General features: G+C 38.6%; 1 protein-coding gene across 6 annotated transcripts in view; it reads left to right on the top strand.

Moving 5' to 3' along the window:
* DCDC1 (doublecortin domain containing 1) overlaps positions 1-19647 on the top strand; it is a 470261-nt gene that overhangs the window by 295825 nt on the left and 154789 nt on the right. Inside the window, exon 20 of one of the 6 annotated variants that reach the window (XM_059875152.1) lies at positions 1437-1509. The exons of the other annotated variants lie outside the window; for them this stretch is intronic. Coding sequence (XP_059731135.1) covers positions 1437-1494 — 58 coding nt within the window. The 3' untranslated portion in view covers positions 1495-1509. Of the gene's footprint in view, positions 1-1436; positions 1510-19647 lie in introns of those variants that run through there. 6 annotated transcript variants of the gene reach the window in all.

Below are 19647 nucleotides of genomic sequence, written 5' to 3'. Positions count from 1 at the left end.
AGCTCTCTTCTTACTTGGGTAAAGTAAGTTGTGTGTACATTTAAGTCTAAGTTTAGTCCAAAGTAAAAATAGATGCCATATTCTGGCATCTTTGAGTATGTGGAATGTGTTGTTTATCTTAGTTTATCCAATGGAGCCCTGTCCCCTTATTTAAATTGAATGGGGGATGGGGAAGGACTGGGACAGCCGACAAAACACACTGACCCAGCTTGTCACCCAGTGACCTGTGAGAAGGAAATAATGAACTGTGAGTAGCTGTCATCTTAACTGCTTCTGACAGTTTGCCTTTGGGCACATCTGTGTTAGTTGCATTGGAAAGGCCTTTGTTCTTTTCCCACTAGTGACTTTGTGGAGCGCTGAGGGGTTTGCTAGCTACTGTACTCCTAACCAGCCCCTGCCTTCCCAGGGAAGCAAGCAGCTGCCGCAGATCACACTGACATTTCTCTTCATGACTCAACTTGGCATGTACTTCATTCTTTCCAATGAGAACAGATATTTAAAAGTTCTTTTTAAAAAAAATTTAAAATTTACTTTAATGTCTCATGAGCTTTCCTTCTACTAAGAAAGCAAGTAATAAAACACATTTATTGTTTTTATAGTTTTTTATAGAAAAACTAAAGAAAATAGATAACCTACCAGATGGGCAGGTGACCTGAAGGAAAGATATCAAAACATTAACAGTTGCTAAGTATTGATATTGATTTAACAGTTTAAAATTTTTGTATATTGTTTATTTTAAAAATTTTGATGATTGAATATTATATGTGCAAAAGGACAAAATTCAGCATATGTTATGAAAAGCATTTTCATGTGAATGCTTTATTAGTAGGAACGTTTAGACTAGAATAGGTAAGGATATGCTATATTTGGTGCAGATATTCCACTTCTACTTTAAAGATGTTTCAATCTAATAACTTAAACTTTAAAATATTGTAATATTTACATTTTAAATTTATCTAGTGCATAAAATTATTATAATCATTAGGAGAGGTAATTTGAAAAGAAACAGGTGCTTCTGTCCCAGGGTTTCCTGAAGTTATCACTGCTATTTCAATCATAACAAAGGCAGAACATCCTGATAATGTGTATTATACCCTATGAGAATTGTTTAAATTAAAATCAAAGCTTCATTTATAAGATGTAATTCCTGAATCAGTTTTAAATTCTTATTTACATTTTTACAATTGCTATAAAATCCATCCTCCTACTCCTACTGTAATTAAGTCTGGCTACAATCGGCATGGAAGAAACCCTGAGCATTTGGTACTCAGTTTTTTATACTTACTCTTCCAATAGAACATAAATCCAAACTATACTGCATTGGTCAATTTTTGTAAGGTTTTTTCCTTCTTGATATTAATAGAATAGAAGAAATGAAGCTTGAAAGAACTGACATGCTTGTTCCCGCATTCAAGTTTTTTCTCTCTTGGTAACAGGTTCAGAGGCACTAGCTGGCAGAACTATTATAATCTTCTGCTTTTCAGAGAAAGGTAAATTAGTAGTAATGAGAAATTCTTTAAGCGAAAAAATAATGATCATGTCTCCATAATTATAATTTGTAGAAAAATTAAAAATTGAAAGACATTGATTTTGAGTAGTCAATAGCATATGATTTATTACTTTATTAAATCATTTATGTAGTTTTGCATATAGTTGATGGTAATCTATAACCATCTTATTTGATTAGAACATTCTTATTTTGTTTATCACACATCAACACAGTCTTTGTAGAGACAGTGAATGCGCCGATCAGTTTTGATAATAGCAAACTCTGTCTTTTTAAGGAAAGGGGGCTGTTTAAATTGCTACACTCAAATTCTTATTTCTAGAATGCTTCCCAATAAAAGCAAATGTAAACATAGTAATTGCCTGTGATATTCAGTAAATCCAATTAAACTTCCCAGGAAATAAATCTCCTCTTAGGTTATATTACAGTTACTCACTGTTGAAATGCTCAATTTTAAGCATTACCTTTAGCTCTTTTATACTATATGAGAGCATGCATTTAAGAACCTGAAATTATTGTGTTCCAGAGATGCAGAGATATGCTTATAAATTTTTTTTAATTAGAAGAGTTAATATCCTGATTTTGGCTGATATTATTACCAGTTTACATTTTGTTATATTTAAAAATTAAGTCCCACATGTTCTCTGTGAACTGAAATAAAATGAACACATAATCTAATTGCACCTGCTTTTTTGAAACAAAGTCAAAATCAAGCATTCCAAAGGATTAGGTTTATATCCATAAATGTGTATTAATTCAAAAATTATAAAGGCTTTCAAATAAGCATTTTATGATTAATTTTTGTTCCACTTACTGCAATGAGGTACCCAAACCTTCAATTATGCTGCTTAATTTACATTTTAAAAAATGTTCTACTTATCATTCTGTTTTATTCAGTATTGTCTATAAAGCTATTCAAGGTATGAGTAGGAAATCCTACACCTACAATCTTCAAACTTGTATCCCCAAAACTAGAATGTCTATCTTGTATTATCATAGTGAAAGTAGTAGGTAACGAAGTTCTAAAATTGGGTGATGTGGGGAGAAGACCAATGGTAGATGTATTATTAGGTTATAATATATGGAATTGTATGAGAACAGAATTCAGGCAGTTACGTTGACTGCCACAGGTTATCTTCCTGACCTGTCTGTCTCCTTCTCCCCTGTCCCTTTACAATCCATTCTCCACATAACGACCAGCAGGATACATTCATATTAATAAGTCAGATCATGGGCAGCGTCCTCAGCTCCAAATATGCCAATGGATTTTTATTTCCTTTAGAGTGAGAGCAAAGTCTTTACTAGATGCTAAAAGGTCTTACTTTACAAGGCCCATGGCATCTCCCTGACACCTTTCTCCCCTCCCTTGCCCTGTTCTAGCCAGTCTGGTTTGTTTCACATTTGCCAAGTGTGCTTATAATCTGTCACTCTCTTTCCCTGCTTTGTTTTTCTTCAAGGCGTTTATTACTGCCTGTCCCAAGTGTATTTATTTCCTGAGTTGTCCCATTAGACTGTGAACTCCATTTCAGCAGGAAAAAAATTTTAATTCACATCTATACCTCCAGGGCCAGAACATATCTGGTACATGTGTTGTATATAGTGCATTGCTGTGCTGTGTTTAGTCACTTGGTCGTGTCCGACTCTGTGCGACCCCATGGACTGTTGCCCACCAGGCTGCTCTGTCAATGGGGATTCTCCAGGCAGGAATACTGGAGTGGGTTGCCATGCCCTCCTCCAGGGGATCTTCCCAACCCAGGGATTGAACCCATGTCTCCTGCATTGTAGGCGGATTCTTTACCGTCTAGACAATCAACAGAAGGTTGTTGAATGAATGACTGAATGAATGCATGAATGAAGGACTGTGATTAACAGAAATAAGAAAATAGAGAGGGAGCTAGTCTGAGCATTCATATATACATTTCAAGACCCTCACTGTCTGCTGGATGATTATAACCCTTCACATGTGTCAACCCAAAACTGTGCCTGACTATCACAGTGGTTTTTCTAACTGATTTCTGCCTCTCTCTTTTCTTTCAACCTTTATTAATGTACAGCTACTTGCTGAGAATTTTCTGTATTCCAAGAACTATCCTAGGCACTGGGGATACAATACTGAAAATACAGGTACATGTTCTCACCTCACAGAACTGCCCTAACAGAATCTAACAGAGAAGAGAGATATTAAACAAATCACTACAATAAAAGGAGGATGATAAGTATATTATAGGGAGAAAGAGTAGGAAATGGCTATCCACTCCAGTGTCCTTGCCTGGAAAATCCCTCAAAAACAGAGGAGCCTGGTGGGCTGCAGTCCATGGGGTCGCAAAGAGTTGGGCACAAGTGAGTGACTAACACTTTCACCTTCACTTTAGGAGAAAGTATTTCATCCTGAATACACTTCCCTGGTGATGCTTTTGAAATATGACTCTGAACATCTCACTCACAGACTGACAATTCTTCAGTGTTTACTAGTTTCCAGCTAAGTTAGGTTCCCTGTGAAGCATCAACTGGCAGACCCGCCGCACTCTTTTCTTGTTTCAGAACCTCCCTGTACTTATCCAGGCTCACACTGGGCTTTCCTAGTGACTCAGACCATAAAGAATCTGCCTGCAGTGCAGGATACCCAGATTCAAACCGTGGATCAGGAAAACCCTCTGGAGAAAGGCATGGCAACCCAACCCAATATTCTTGCCTGGAGAATCCCATGGACAGAGGAGCCTGGTGGGCTACAGTTCATGGGGTCTCATAGAGTTGGACATGACCGAAGTGACAGCACGCATGCGTACAGGGTGACTAGACTTGGCATCTGCAGGTTTTCTTGACCAAAATGCCTTTACTTCATTTTTCTACCTAAAATCCTACTCTTTGCAAGGCTTGTATTCACTGATTGTTTTCAGCCTTTCTTCTTTTATGATATATACTTTTAAGGATATAAATTTACCTTGAACATGCCTTTAGCTTCATTCTACCAATTTTAATGTTATATTTCTATTATAGTTTCCATTTTGTTGTAATTTTTGATCCATGAATTTCAGAATTATATTTCTTAATATCTAAATATATGAAATATTTCTGGTTGGTGCGTGTGTGTGTTTGACTTCTATATTAATTTCATTGTGGTTGAAGAACATTATTGGTATGATTTCAACTCTAATATTTGTTGAGATTTGCTTTATGGACTAAAGCGAATTTTGAAGTTTTTATAAGTGATCCATATGTATTTGAAAAGAATATGTATTCTGCAGTTTGGGGGCACAGCGTTCTATCTATTAGGTCAAGTCTGATAATTGAATTTTCAATTCTTGGTTACACTTACTGATATTTTAGAGAAATAAATAAAAGCTCCCTCAGAGAAAGGCATGGAAATTTACTCCCGTATTCTTGCCTGGAGAATTCCACGGACAGAGGGGCCTGGTGGGCTACAGTCCATGGGGTTACGAAAGAGTCAGACACAACTGAGCGACTAAGGAGCAACAAAAGTTAGGTGCATACAATTTTAGAATTGTTATATGTTTTTGATAAATTAAACCTTACATTATTATAGAATGTTACACTTTACCCCAAATAATTTCTCTTTTTTTTTGACTTAAAATTTGTTTTGACTTTGTCTCAAATTTTTGTTTGCATAATTTTTATCTTTAAACATTTTATTTTTATATTGAAAGCATATAGCTTTTTTTTTATTATAGCATATGTTTTCTATCACAATTAAAAGACAACTCATGTCTTTTAACTGAAGTATTTAGTCCACTTACCTATAACATAATTATTGATATTTCGGGGTTTAAATCTAACATGTTGCTGTTTGATTTCAGTGTGTTCCATCTAGCCTATATTCTGTATTCTCTTTTTCCCCTTCTCTTGGATTTATTGTGTATATTATTTTGTTTTCTTCCTCTCAATTATCCTGATAGTTATATGTTCTTTTGGGGCTTCCCTGGTGACTCAGAGGGTAAAGTATCTGCCTGCAATGCAGGAGACCTATGTTCAATCCCTGGGTTGAAAAGACCTCTTGGAGAAGGAATGACCACCCACTATAGTATTCTTCTTGCCTAGAAAATACCATGGACAGAGGAACCTGGTGGGCTATAGTCCATGGGGTCACAAAGAGTTGGACATGACTGAGCGACTAACATATGTTCTTTTACTATTATTTTAGTGGTTGTTCTAGAGATTATTTATTAGATTTATCAACATCTAATATAAGTTCCACCAAAGCGGAAACAATTCTCAGGTGTGGATGTGTCTGGTGATGAAAGTAGAGTCTGATGTTGTAAAGAGTCTGATGTTATAAAGATCAATATTGCATAGGAACCTGGATTGTTAGGTCCATGAATCAAGGTAAATTCGATGTGGTCAAGCAGGATATGGCAAGAGTGAACATCTACATTTTAGGAATCAGTGAACTAAAATGATCGGGAATGGGAGAATTTAATTCAGATGACCATTAAATCTACTACTGTGGACAAAAATCTCTTAGAAGAAATAGAATAGCCCTCACGGTCAACAAAAGAGTCCAAAAGTCAGTACTTGGATGTAATCTCAAAATGACAGAATGATTTCTTTTTGTTTCCAAGGCAAACCATTATATCACAGTAATCCAAGTCTATGCCCCAACCACTATTGCCGAAGAAGCACAGGTTGAATGGTTCTGTGAAGACTATTCCTGGAGGAATGCATGGCAACCCACTCCAATATTCTCACCTGGAGAATCCCACGGACAGAGGAGCCTGGAGGGCTATAGTCCACAGGGTCGCAAAGAGTCAGACATGACTGAAGTGACTTACCATACATACACACACATGAAGACCTACAAGAACTTCTAGAACACACACCAAAAAAAGATGTCCTTTTCATCATAGAGGATTGGAATGCAAATGTAGGAAAAAAGAGATACTTGGAGTGACAGACAAGTTTGGCTTTAGGGTAAAAAATGAAGCAGGGCAAAGGCTAAGAGAGTTTTGCCAAGAGAACACACTCATCATAGCAAATTCCCTCTTCCAACAACACAAGGGATGACTCTACACACGGACATCACCAAATGGTCAGTACAGAAATCAGATTGATTATATTCTTTGCAGCTTAAGGTGGAGAAGCTCTATACAGTCAGCAAAACAAGACCTGCAGCTGACTGTTGCTCAAATCATGTGATCCTTATTGCAAAATTCAGGCTTAAATTGAAGAAAGTAGGAAAAACCACTAGACCATTCAGGTATGACCTAAATCAAATCCCTTATGATGATTTGGTGAAATAGACTCAAGGGATTGGATCTGGTAGGCAGAGTGCCTGAAGAACTATGGACAGAGGTTAGTACCAATGTACAAGAGGTGGTGACCAAAAGCACCCCAAAGAAAAAGAAAGTGTTTGTTTTACAAGAAGGCAAAGTGATTGTTTGGAAGAGGTCTTACAAGTAGCTGAGGAAAGAGTGGCAAAAGGCAAAGAAGAAAGGGAAAGATATACCCAACTGAATGCAGAGTTCCAGAGAATAGCAATGAGAGATAAGAAAGCCTTCTTAAGTGAACAATGCAAAGAAATAGAGGAAAACAATAGAATGGGAAAGACTAGAGATCTCTTCGAGGAAATTCAAGATACCAAGGGAAAATTTTATGCAAAGATAGGCACAATAAAGGACAGAAATGGCAAGGACCTAACAGAAGTAGAAGAGATTAAGATGAGGTGGCAAGAATACACAGAATTATACAAAAAAGGTTTTAATGACATGGACAACCATGATAATGTGGCCATTCACCTAGAGCCAAACATTCTGGAGTGTAAAGTCAAGTGGGCCTTAGGAAGCATTACTACAAACAAAGCCAGTGGAGGTGATGGAATTCCAGCTGAGCTATTTCAAATCCTAAAAGATGATGCTGTGAAAGTGCTGCACTCAATATGCCAGCAAATTTGGAAAACTCAGCAGTGGCCATAGGACTGGAAAAGGTCAGTTTTCATTCCAATCCTAAAGAAGGGCAATGCCAAAGAATGCTCATACTACTCTACAATTGTGCTCCTTTCACATGCCAGCAAGATAATGCTCAGAATCCCTCAAGCCAGGCTTCAATAGTATGTGAACTGAGAACTTCCAGATGTTCAAGCTGGATTTAGAAAAGGCAGAGGAACCAGAGATCAAATTGCCAACATTCATTGGATCACATAAAAAGCAAGGCAGAGAAGCATCTACTTCTGCTTCATTGATTACGGTAAAGCCTTTGACTGTGTGGATCACAACAAACTGGAAAAGAGATGGGAGTACCAGATCACCTTACCTGTTTCCTGAGAAGCCAGTATGCAGGTCAAGAAGCAACGGTTAGAATCTTACGTGATACAACAAACTCGTTCAAAATTGGGAAGGCTGTAAATTGTCATCCTGCTTATTTGACTTATATGCAGAGTACATCATGCAAAATGCTGGGCTGGATGAATCACAGCCTGGAATTAAGATTGCTGGGAGAAATATCACAACCTCAGATATGTAGATGATACTACTCTAATGGCAGAAAGTGAAGAGTCCATTTGCCCATAAGAGTAAAAGATAGGATCAAATTCAATACAGTTTTAGGAGATGGGAGGACTTTGCCTGTTTATATAATTTATAAGAAGTGGGTCAGACAAGCAGAAACTTCTCTGAATAGGAAGAGTGAGAACTAAATTCCTAAATTTGAGATTATCTTACCTGTTTTACTCATAGGAAATGCATTTAGAAAAATGTGTGTGTGTTGTGTGTGTTTGTGAGACATAAGTCTCATATGATTATGTTTACAAGTCATAAAATACTTATGTGATTTACTGGGATGCCATATTTCATTATTCCAAGGTTAAATGTATATATATATATATATATATATATATATATATATATATATATAGTCTCCTGCATTGCAGGAGATTCTTTACCTTCTGAGCCACTGCCTCATAGCTCAGTCAGTAAAGAATCTGCAACCCACTCCAGTATTCTTGCCTAGAAAATCCCATGGACAGAGGAGGCTGGTGGGCCACAGTCCATGGGGTCACAAGATTTGGACATGACTTAGTGACTGAGCCACAGAAGCCACACACACACACACACACACACACACACACACACATACATGTATTTATATATATATTCTCTTTCAGATTCTTTTCCATTATAGGTTAGTACAAGATACTGAGTATAGTTCCCTGTGCTATAAATTAGGTCCTTGTTTACCTATTTTATATATAGTAATGTGTATATATTAATCCCAATCTCCTAATTTGTCCTTCCCACTCCTCCCCACTATCCTCTTTGGTAACCATAAGTCACTATGAGTAATAGTGATAATCCCATTCTCTTAAGGCTGGTTCTTGGAATTGTGCTAGCCATAGATTCAGTGCTGCTCAAGATGGACAAGCTTCTGTCATGGCTACAGTCTCATCATCGTGCAGTTAGCACGAAAAACCCTTTGTTGGCAGTTATAGTGTTTGTGAAACAACTCAGATATTTGCATCAAATGCAGCAAGATTGTGTGACTCTATTGTCCTAGTGAATAGCAGCTTGAACCTGCTCTTTTGTGAGTCAAGGGAGTGCTGGGAGACTTTGGCTCCTCTACAAACAAGTGGCAGGAGACATGAGGGGGCCTTTGTACTTGGGAAGGCTCCACAGGGTTCTGCTTGGTTTCATATTCAGTGCTTAAACATATAAGCTGCATGAGGAGGACTATCCCATCTTTTCACCCATGTATACTCAAATCCTGGAATATCAGTCTACATAGACAGGACAACTTAAAAAATACTGTTGAATGAATTAATGATTAAAGCTAATGACATAAGGCTAAGTTCCCCAAACACTTTAAATGCAATATTGCTATATGATAATGCTGGAAGGAGATCAAACCAGTCAATCATAAAAGAAATCAACCCTGAATATTCATTGGAAGGACTGGTGCTGAAGCTGAAGCTTCAATACTTTGGCCACCTGATGCAAAGAGCTGACTAGAAGGCAGGAGAAAGGGACGACAGAGGACAAGTTGGTTGGATGGCATTGTCGACTCAATGGACATGAGTTTGAGCAAAGTCTGGGAGATGGCAAAGGACAGGGAAGTCTGGCATGCTGCAGTCCACGGGGTCACAAACAGTGGGACAAGACTGGGCAACTGAACAACAATGCTGAATGAGAGGTCTTATTTTTTCAATCCTCAAGTATATTGTGAAAAGAAATGCCTACATATTTTCTTGATTAACTATATTAATTTGGCATTTATGACATGCATCAGAATCTATAGTTTCATTTAGGATCTTTAACGTACTATAAATACTTTGAGCAAAGCATAATTGAGATATTTTCTCCTATTCACATGAATGTGTACAGTGCCTTAAGTGTTTTACCCCATGAACTCCAGAGGAATTGCAATTTCTTGATACTATTGACCTATATTTTTTAGTTCACAGCTATTTCCTGATATAGTGTCTGAGCTCTGGAATAAAACAGGGATCAGGATACCTTCTCATTTGTGCCATATTTTTGTTTATTTTTCTCCTGAAGTATGGATAACATAAAGTCAACCGTGAGGTTACCTTGTACTTTAGGACCAAGATCTTTCAGTTCTAGGCCTTAAAGGGCTAGTCAGTTCAGTTCAGTTCAGTGGCTCCGTCGTGTCTGACTCTGCGACCCCATGAACCGCAGCATGCCAGGCCTCCCTGTCCATCACCAACTACCGGAGTTTATCCAAACTCATGGCCATCGAGTCAGTGATGCCATCCAGCCATCTCATCCTCTGTTGTCCCCTTCTCCTCCTGCCCTCAATCTTTCCCAGCATTAGGGTCTTTTCAAATGAGTCAGCTCTTCACATCAGGTGGTCAAAGTATTGGAGTTTCAGCTTCAACATCAGTCCTTCTAATGAACACTTAGGACTTATATTCAACCCCCTAGTTATTGATGATTTCCCAATTAAGTGCTAAGTGGTAAAGAATCTGCCTGCAATGCAGGAGATGCCAGAGACATGAGTATGATCCTTGAGTCAGGAAGATCTAGTATTCTTGCCTGGAGAATCCCATGGACAGAGGAGCCTGGCAGGTTACAGTCCATAAGGTCACAGAGTCGGATGCTACTGAAGTGACTTAGCACACGTTAGTACAAACTCCTTTTTGTCTTTGAGTGGGAAATATATGGACTTTTAACTGTTACTAGTTAAAATTAGGTTTGAAATTAGTGTTTGTGTGTGCTTAGTCAGTCACGTCCAACTCTTTGCAACCCCATGGATTGTAGCCCATGGGGCTCCTCTGTTCAAGGAATTCTCAAGGTAAGAATACTGCAGTGGGTTGTCATTTCCTACCCTACGGTCTTCCTGACCCAGGGATAAAACCCATGTCTCTTGTGTCTCCTTCAGCTCATAAAAATTCATCAAATTTATGAGTTTGCTCTTTGTGCCAGTTCAGTGCTAGGCACTTTCTGTATATTTTTTTATAATCTCATAAAAGTTCTTTGAATAATTATTGTTTCCACTACATTTTTCCTGTGAGAAAAATTATGCCCAGGGAATTTGGTTGTTGTTTTAGGATCAATCACTGGCAGAGCTGTGATTTGAACTTTAGGCTTTGAAAATTAAATCTGTTCTTTGCACCATAGTAGTGATTCCGAGACCAGCAGTATCAGCATCTCCTGGCACCTTGCTAGAAATGAGTTCTTAGGTCTGGCCCCAGTTCTAGGTTGTGACTAGGGCAGCAGTCTTTGTGTATCTTCCGGATAGTGCAAGCTAAAGTCTGAGAACTATTGCACAAACACAAAAATGCGCACAATTTGTTCTAGCTAGGTGGATGACTGGGTGAGTTAAGTGACTTTCATTTTAGGGAAATATGGAATATTTATCAGTTTTTCAGTTGCAGTTCTTTTCTCAAAACATAAAACTCTGTTGTGTCTATTTTTATAGTCCTTTATTTTAATTTTTAAATCAAATCAAATTTTGACTATCTTATAACCATATCCCCTTTTTCAAGCAGCCAACATTATTTCAATGTATTTCTGAAATTTATTGCTATGGCTTGACTTATCTTTATTTGAGATATGATCATGTTAAAATTTTCTCTTTATTAGTTTGTTTTAGTCTTCATGCTTTGGGGTTGGGTTTTAATGACTGTAACCTTGTTCAAAATGCAACTAATTGTATTCTTTCTGCCACCTTGGTAAACACAAATAAGTGCCTCACTTTGTTCTTATCCTTCAGGAATCATGGGGCTAAATCATCTTGTTTTATTAATTTAACAAATATTTATAAAACAAATAGCATGAACCAGGAAGCTTTAAGTGCTTATCATTAATAATAATTTGTTGGTTATTTTTTAAGAAGAGTGTAAATTGTCAGCATCTATAAATGATCTGTAGCAGAATACTTATTATCTTTGTGACTATTGTATCATTTCTTATACTTTCTGTATTTTGTGTTGTTCTATAGAGACCGCAGTTAATTTTCAAAGGCTATTCACCTAGAATTCCTGACTCATTTTCCGTGTCTCTTTAAAAGCAATACCAAGATTCATTAAATGCTTACCATATCTCAGGCCAGGACTCTATTTTCCATTTATTACTATATGAATTTAGGTATTAAGATTATCCCCAATTTAAAAATCAGGTGGCTGAGAGACAAAGGGTGGAACAAGATCAAAGAACTAGTAAGAGGGAGAGTCAGGATCTGAAACAGACTAATAGCGCATCACCTTTTAAAACACCCATGACTTCTACTACTGCTTAAAGCCCTGCTTAAATCATTCTTTTTCGTATGTTCCATTAAAGCAAAGTTTTCACACATTTTCCTTTGACTGTTGTTCTTTGTCATTTCAAATCAAAAATTAAAAAAAAAAATCCTCTGATACGTAAAGTTCTGTAAACCAAGCACTGGAGCCTATAGCCTTATAGTGCACATTGCTTGTCATAGAGTAGAGGTTTAATGAGTGATGAATAAATTAAAAGAATAATTTTGGCCACAACTTTTTATTTAGCATTTTATCATGTTTGTATTAATGACTACATAACTAAATGTCCACAGTAAGTATTTACTGTAATGTTGAGGATGTCAACATTTGACAGTGTGTGTGTGTGTGTGTGTGTGCGAGTGCATATGTGCACATGTGCTCAGTTGTGTTAGACTCTGAGACCCCACGGGATGATGCCCACTAGGCTTCTCTGTCCCTGGAATTTTCCAGGCAAGAATACTGGAGTGGGTTGCTATTTCCTCCTCCAGGGATCTTCACAACCCAGGGATTGAATCTAGGTCCCTTGAGTTTCCTGCATTGGCAGGCAGATTCTTTACCACTGAGCCTTCTGGGAAGCCCAGCATTTGACAGTAATTTTTTCACATTATGAAATTTAAGTTAAGGAAAAATTGACATTATGACATATGAAAAATATTTATTTTATTGTCTTACTTCTTTCAGTTTCAGCTTCTAAACTTGCCTTTCCTTCATTAGTTCCTTTCTTCTTTCTGTTCTTTTATTCTTTCTATCAAAAGAGAGACCTCTGTTTAGATGTATCCAAAGGAAATCACTTCCCACAATAGAATTGTTCCCCGGGAAAACTGCCCTGTGGATAGGACATAGGTTTTGAGTCAAATTTACTATCTGGGTCTTCAACTATGCTCCACTCCTAGAGCGCTATTAACCACAGAGACACATTGACATAAAAGGTGGTAAACCTGCTGAGAGGCCAGAAGTGAAACAGGTCAAACAAAATAACTTTTGGATACTTTCCTCTTCCAAAAATCTATTATGAAATTCAGAATTGACCTTCAGGGCATTTTACTTGTCAGTTGACCCAGAGAACCAGGGTTTCAACTTCATGACGTTCATATCCCAACCAAATCATAATCCCAGACTCCTCTCCTTGAGTCTTGTTCTGTTTTTTAAGAATTTGGCAGGCACTTCTAAACATGGAATCATGAATTAAAAGTTGAAATTACACTAAGGAATCATATATATTTTCAGTTCAGTTCAGTCGCTCAGTCGTGTCTGACTCTTTGCGACCCCACGAATCACAGCACGCCAGGCCTCCCTGTCCGTCACCAACTTCCAGAGTTCACTCAGACTCACGTCCATTGGGTCAGTGATGCCATCCAGCCATCTCATCCTCTGTCATCCCCTTTTCCTCCTGCCCACAATCCCTCCCAGCATCAGAGTCTTTTCCAATGAGTCAACTCTTTGCATGAGGTGGCCAAAGTACTGGAGTTTCAGCTTTAGCATCATTCCTTCCAAGGAACACCCAGGGCTGATCTCCTTCAGAACAGACTGATTGGATCTCCTTGCAGTCCAAGGGACTCTCAAGAGTCTTCGCCAACACTTTATTGATATTAAATATGTAGTAATTAAGAAAATAAAATGTGTGGTACTTAAAAAGTGAAAAAATATATAACCTATACCACACCAGACAGCCAAATGTTTAATTTTGTGTGCATGTACATTCACTAACTGAATCAAATTTTTATTTCTGCTTTCTATTGTTCTAAGAAAGCACTAAATAAAAGACTAATGTTTGCCTGAATCATCTTTAAACCATGATGAACAATGAGAAAGGATTAGCAAAAGGAAGATAAAATTTTAAATTAAAGATAATCCTGATAAGGGGGAGAAATATTCAGATGCAAGCTAATTCCATTCATTATGAAGATGTGGCAGTTTACTGGGGGAAAACAAACAAATGTTAAGTTTATAATGAGCTCACTTGGTAAGGTAAATTTTGGGTCATCAAAGGGATAAAAGACTTGATGCTCTTGGAAGGGCCTAATTTTAGAACACAAGTTGGCTCCTGTTCCCTTGCAGCATACTCCCACATGTGCATAGTTATAGAACTATCAGCTAGTCCATCCAGCTGCCTTAACACTGGATCCATTCTGAGTAGAATCCAACTTTGAACTCAGAATGTCAAAACCTGAGGACTAATAGGAACTGGCTTAGAACTTAGGTTTTCAAACTTTGTTGCTTAGAACCTCTGGATTCAGGGATGCTGGATGTGAGCCTGGAGGGGAGACTAAGCAAGCATTTCTACTCCTCTGCTTTATCAAGAGTAGCTACATTTTATATGTTGAGCTCCTGTAAAGGGAGTGCAGTGTAATGCCTAAGAATGCTTAACAAGGTAGATACTGTGGTCAAGTGCTTCAGTCTGCTGCTGCTGCTGCTAAGTCGCTTCAGTTGTGTCTGACTCTGTGCGACCCCATAGACGGAAGCCCACCAGGCTCCCCCGGTCCCTGGGATTCTCCAAGCAAGAACACTGGAGTGGGTTGCCATTTCCTTCTCCAATGCATGAAAGTGAAAAGTGAAAGGGAAGTCGCTCAGTCATGTCTGACTCCCAGCGACCCCATGGACTGCAGCCCACCAGGCTCCTCCATCCATGGGATTTTCCAGGCAAGAGTACTGGAGTGGGGTGCCATTGCCTTCTCCAGTGCTTCAGTCTAAATGATTGCTAAATGTTATTTACATGATCTTCGACAAGTAACTTACCTCTGTTTCTCAGTTTCTCAGGTCTATTTAATGATCATAATAGTTGATATTAAATATGAATTTACCCATATGGTTAGGTTAGTGCTGGGAGCATAGTAGACACTTAGCAAATAGCTAACTGAACAAAGAGTTCTGATAAAATGAAACAAGCAAGAAAGTAAACACTTGGAGCCTTTATTTTAAGATAGTTATAAAAACTAAGGGTTAAGGAGTACAAGGGCACCTGTCCTGCCTCTGTTATTTCTTTTTTAAAACTATTCTACACCATACTCTTTAATATCATATTAGGGAAACCCCTAAAATAATGCATATTGATTTTATTTTATAGTCCTTGTTTTGCTAAAGATAAATTGTGTTTGTGTATTAATGTTTTTGAATGATTTACGTCAGAAAAAGGTAGGGCAGACACTCTCTTAATTTGCTTTTTATAAAATCTGTCACTGAGAGGAGGAGCTAAGATGGCGGAGGAGTAGGACAGGGAGAACACTTTCTCCCCCACAAATTCATCAAAAGAACATTTAAACGCCGAGTAAATTCCACAAAACAACTTCTGAATGCTGGCGGAGGACATCAGGCACCCAGAAAAGCAACCCATGTCTTCGAAAGAAGGTAGGAAAAAATATATAAGACAAAAAAAGAGACAAAAGAGGGAGGGACGGAGCTCTGTCCCGGGAAGGGAGTCTTAAAAAGAGAGAAGTTTCCAAACACCAGGAAACCTTCTCACTGCCGAATCTATGCCGAGCCTTGGAAGCACAGAGGGCAACATAACAGGGAGGAAAAATAAATAAACAATTAAAACCCGCAAATTACGAGCCCTACAGTAACTCCCCCAGCGGAGAAGCAGCGCAGATGCCTGCATCCGCCATTAGCAAGCAGGGGCTGGGCAGGGAAGCGCGGCGCGGGCTGCATCGCTTAGAATAAGGATCTGGCCTGAATACCCCGAGCACTATCTGAGCGAAATAATTTGGGCTAGCAAACCAGACTGTGGGATATCTATCTCGCGAAAAGCCAACCCTAACCTAAGACACCACCAGGCCCGCGCATGGAACAAAGGACTGTACAGAGATAGCCGGCTGCAGACCATCCCCCTCCGGTGACAGACAGCCAGAGCCGGAGGCGGTCAATCGCAGCCCCAGAGAGACATTATCTACAAAACTGTAAGCAGGCTTCTTTGCTAACTAAAACTTCTTGGGTGTCTGGACGGTCAACATCCGCCTGAGAAGGTGCGCCAGTTGTACACCTAGATAACCGAGAGGCGGGGAGGCGATAAGTCACAGCAATCGCGCTCGCCAAACACCTCACCTGAGCTGCTCGGACCTGGGAAGGGCACAAAACGCTGGCCCAACCGAGTCTGCGCCTCTGAGGACTACCTGAGTGCCTGAACCTGAGCGGCTTGGACCTGGGAGGTGCAGGCAGCCCAGGGCCGGCCACAGATGGTTCCTGGTGGAGCAACCTAGAGCCTGAGCAGTGTGGGTAGGGAGGCTACACGCGCCGTGAGCAGAGGCAGGCCCAGTGAGGCTGAGGCACAGCGAGAGCACGCCAGTGTTATTTGTTTGCAGCATCTCTCCCTCCCCACAGCACGACTGAACAAGTGAGCCTAAAAAAAAAAAAAGTGTTTACCACCCTCCCGTTTGTGTCAGTGCGGAAACCAGACACTGAAGAGACCAGCAAACAGAAGAAGATATAACAGAGGGAAACGCCTTGGAAGCTACAGGCAATAGATTAAAACCCTGTGGTCAGAACTGAGTACATAGGAAGGAGCCTATAGATCTTGAGAAATATAAGTCGGACCAAGGAACTAGCCGAAAATGAACTGACCCCACAATACCCAAACAAAACCAGAGAAAGTCCTAGGTATATTTTTACTATTTTTATGATCATTCTTTCTTTCTTTTTTTTTAAATTTTTTAAAAAAATTTTAAGTCCTCTATTATTCCTTTAATTTTCACTTTTATAACCTACTATTACTTTGCAAAAAAAAAAAAGACCCTATTTTTTTTCTTTAAAAGCAAACTTCATATATATACTTTTTATAATTTTTGTGACTTTTTTTTCCCTCTCTTTCTTTCTCTTTTTCTTTTATATAACATTGTATATCTGAAATTCCAAACTCTACTCTAGATTTTTAATTTATGCTTTTTGGTATTTGTTATCAATTTTGTACCTATATTTTCTTTATAATTTTTGCAACTTGGTTTGTTTTTGTTTGTTTTTTCTCTCTTTCTCTTTTTTTTTCATTTTTTTAAAAATTTTATTTTATTTTTAAACTTTACAATATTGTATTAGTTTTGCCAAATATCGAAATGAATCCGCCACAGGTATACCTGTGTTCCCCATCCTGAACCCTCCTCCCTCCTCCCTCCCCATACCCTCCCTCTGGGTCATCCCAGTGCACCAGCCCCAAGCATCCAGTATTGTGCATCGAACCTGGACTGGCGACTCGTTTCATACATGATATTATACATGTTTCAATGCCACTCTCCCAAATCTCCCCACCTTCTCCCTCTCCTCTTCTTCTTTTTTTTAACATTGTATTTTTGAAATTCCAGACTCTAGATTTTTAACTTTTGTTTTTTGGTATTTGTTATCAACTTTGTACCTATATTTTCTTTATAATTTTTGTGACTTGGTTTGTTTTTGTTTTTGTTTTTTTCTCTCTTTCTTTTTCTTCTTCTTTTTTTAACATTGTATTTTTGAAATTCCAGACTATACTCTAGATTTTTAACTTTTGCTTTTTGGTATTTGTTATCAATTTTGTACCTATATTTTCTTTATAATTTTTGTGACTTTGTTTGTTTGTTTTTCTTTCTTTCTTTTCCTTCTTCTTTTCTTTAACATTGTATTTTTGAAATTCCAAACTCTACTCTAGATTTTTAATTTTTGCTTTTATGTATTTGTTACCAATTTTGTACCTTTAAGAACCCAATCTTCAGTACCCATTTTGCACTAGGGAGCGAGATTACTGGCTTGACTGCTCTCTCCCTCTTTGGACTCTCCTTTTTCTCCACCAGGTCACCTGTGTCTCCTCCCTAACCCCTCTCTACTCTATGCAACTCTGTGAATTTCTGTGCGTTCCAGACGGTGGAGAACACTGGGAACTGATTACTGGCTGGATCTGTCTCCCTCCTTTGCATTCCCCCTTTTATCCTCCTGGCCACCTCTGTCTCCTTCCTCCTTCTTCTCTTCTCTGTATAATTCCGTGAACATCCTGAGCAATCCAGTTGTGGAGTGCACATAAGGAAGTGATTACCGGCTAGCCCTCTCCTCTATTGATTCCACCTCATCTCATTCGGGTCAGCTCTAACTCCCTCCTCCCTCTTTTCTTCTCCATGTAACGCTGTGAACCTCTCTAGGTGGCCCTCACGGTGGAGAAACTTTTCATCTTTAATGTAGATGTTTTATCAATGGTGCTGTATAGAAGGAGAAGTTTTGAAACTACTGTAAAAATAAGACTGATAACTGAAAGCAGGAGGCTTAAGTCCAAACCCTAACTCCAGGGAACTCCAGACTCCAGGGAACATTAAGTGACAGAAGCTCATCAAACGCCTCCATACCTACACTGAAACCAAGTACCACACAAGGGCCAACAAATTCCAGGGCAAGACATACCAAGCAAATTCTCCAGCAACACAGGAACACAGACAGCCTTGAGCTCCAAGATACAGGCTGCCCAAAGTCACCCCAAAACCATAGACACCTCATAACTCATTACTGGACACTTCATTGCACTCCAGAGAGAAGAAATACAGCTCCACCCACCAGAACACCGACACAAGCTTCCCTAACCAGGAAACTTTGACAAGCCACCTGTACAAACCCACACACAGTGAGGAAATGCCACAATAAAGAGAACTCCACAAACTGCCAGAATACAGAAAGGACACCCCAAACTCAGCAATTTAAACAAGATGAAGAGACAGAGGAATACCCAGCAGGTAAAGGAACAGGATAAATGCCCACCAAACCAAACCAAAGAGGAAGAGACAGGGAATCTACTTGATAAAGAATTCCGAATAATGATAGTGAAATTGATCCAAAATCTTGAAATCAAAATGGAATCACAGATTAATAGCCTGGAGACAAGGATTGAGAAGATGCAAGAAAGGTTTAACAAGGGCCTAGAAGAAATAAAAAAGAGTCAATATATAATAAATAATGCAATAAATGAAATAAAAAACACTCTGGAGGCAACAAATAGTAGAATAACAGAGGCAGAAGATAGGATTAGTGAATTAGAAGATAGAATGGTAGAAATAAATGAATCAGAGAGGATAAAAGAAAAACGAATTAAAAGAAATGAGGAAAATCTCAGAGACCTCCAGGACAATATTAAACGCTACAACATTCGAATCATAGGGGTCCCAGAAGAAGAAGACAAAAAGAAAGACGATGAGAAAATACTTGAGGAGATAATAGTTGAAAACTTCCTAAAATGGGGAAGGAAATAATCACCCAAGTCCAAGAAACCCAGAGAGTCCCAAACAGGATAAACCCAAGGCAAAACACCCCAAGACACATATTAATCAAATTAACAAAGATCAAACACAAAGAACAAATTAAAAGCAGCAAGGGAAAAACAACAAATAACACACAAGGGATTCCCATAAGGATAACAGCTGATCTTTCAATAGAAACTCTCCAAGCCAGGAGGGAATGGTAAGACATACTTAAAGCAATGAAAGAAAATAACCTACAGCCC

The sequence above is a fragment of the Bos taurus genome, chromosome 15 (assembly GCF_002263795.3).
Source record: "Bos taurus isolate L1 Dominette 01449 registration number 42190680 breed Hereford chromosome 15, ARS-UCD2.0, whole genome shotgun sequence".
Taxonomy (NCBI): Eukaryota; Metazoa; Chordata; class Mammalia; order Artiodactyla; family Bovidae; genus Bos; species Bos taurus.
The sequence above is the reverse complement of the archived record's forward strand: the minus strand, read 5'-3'. Positions and strand labels throughout refer to the sequence as shown.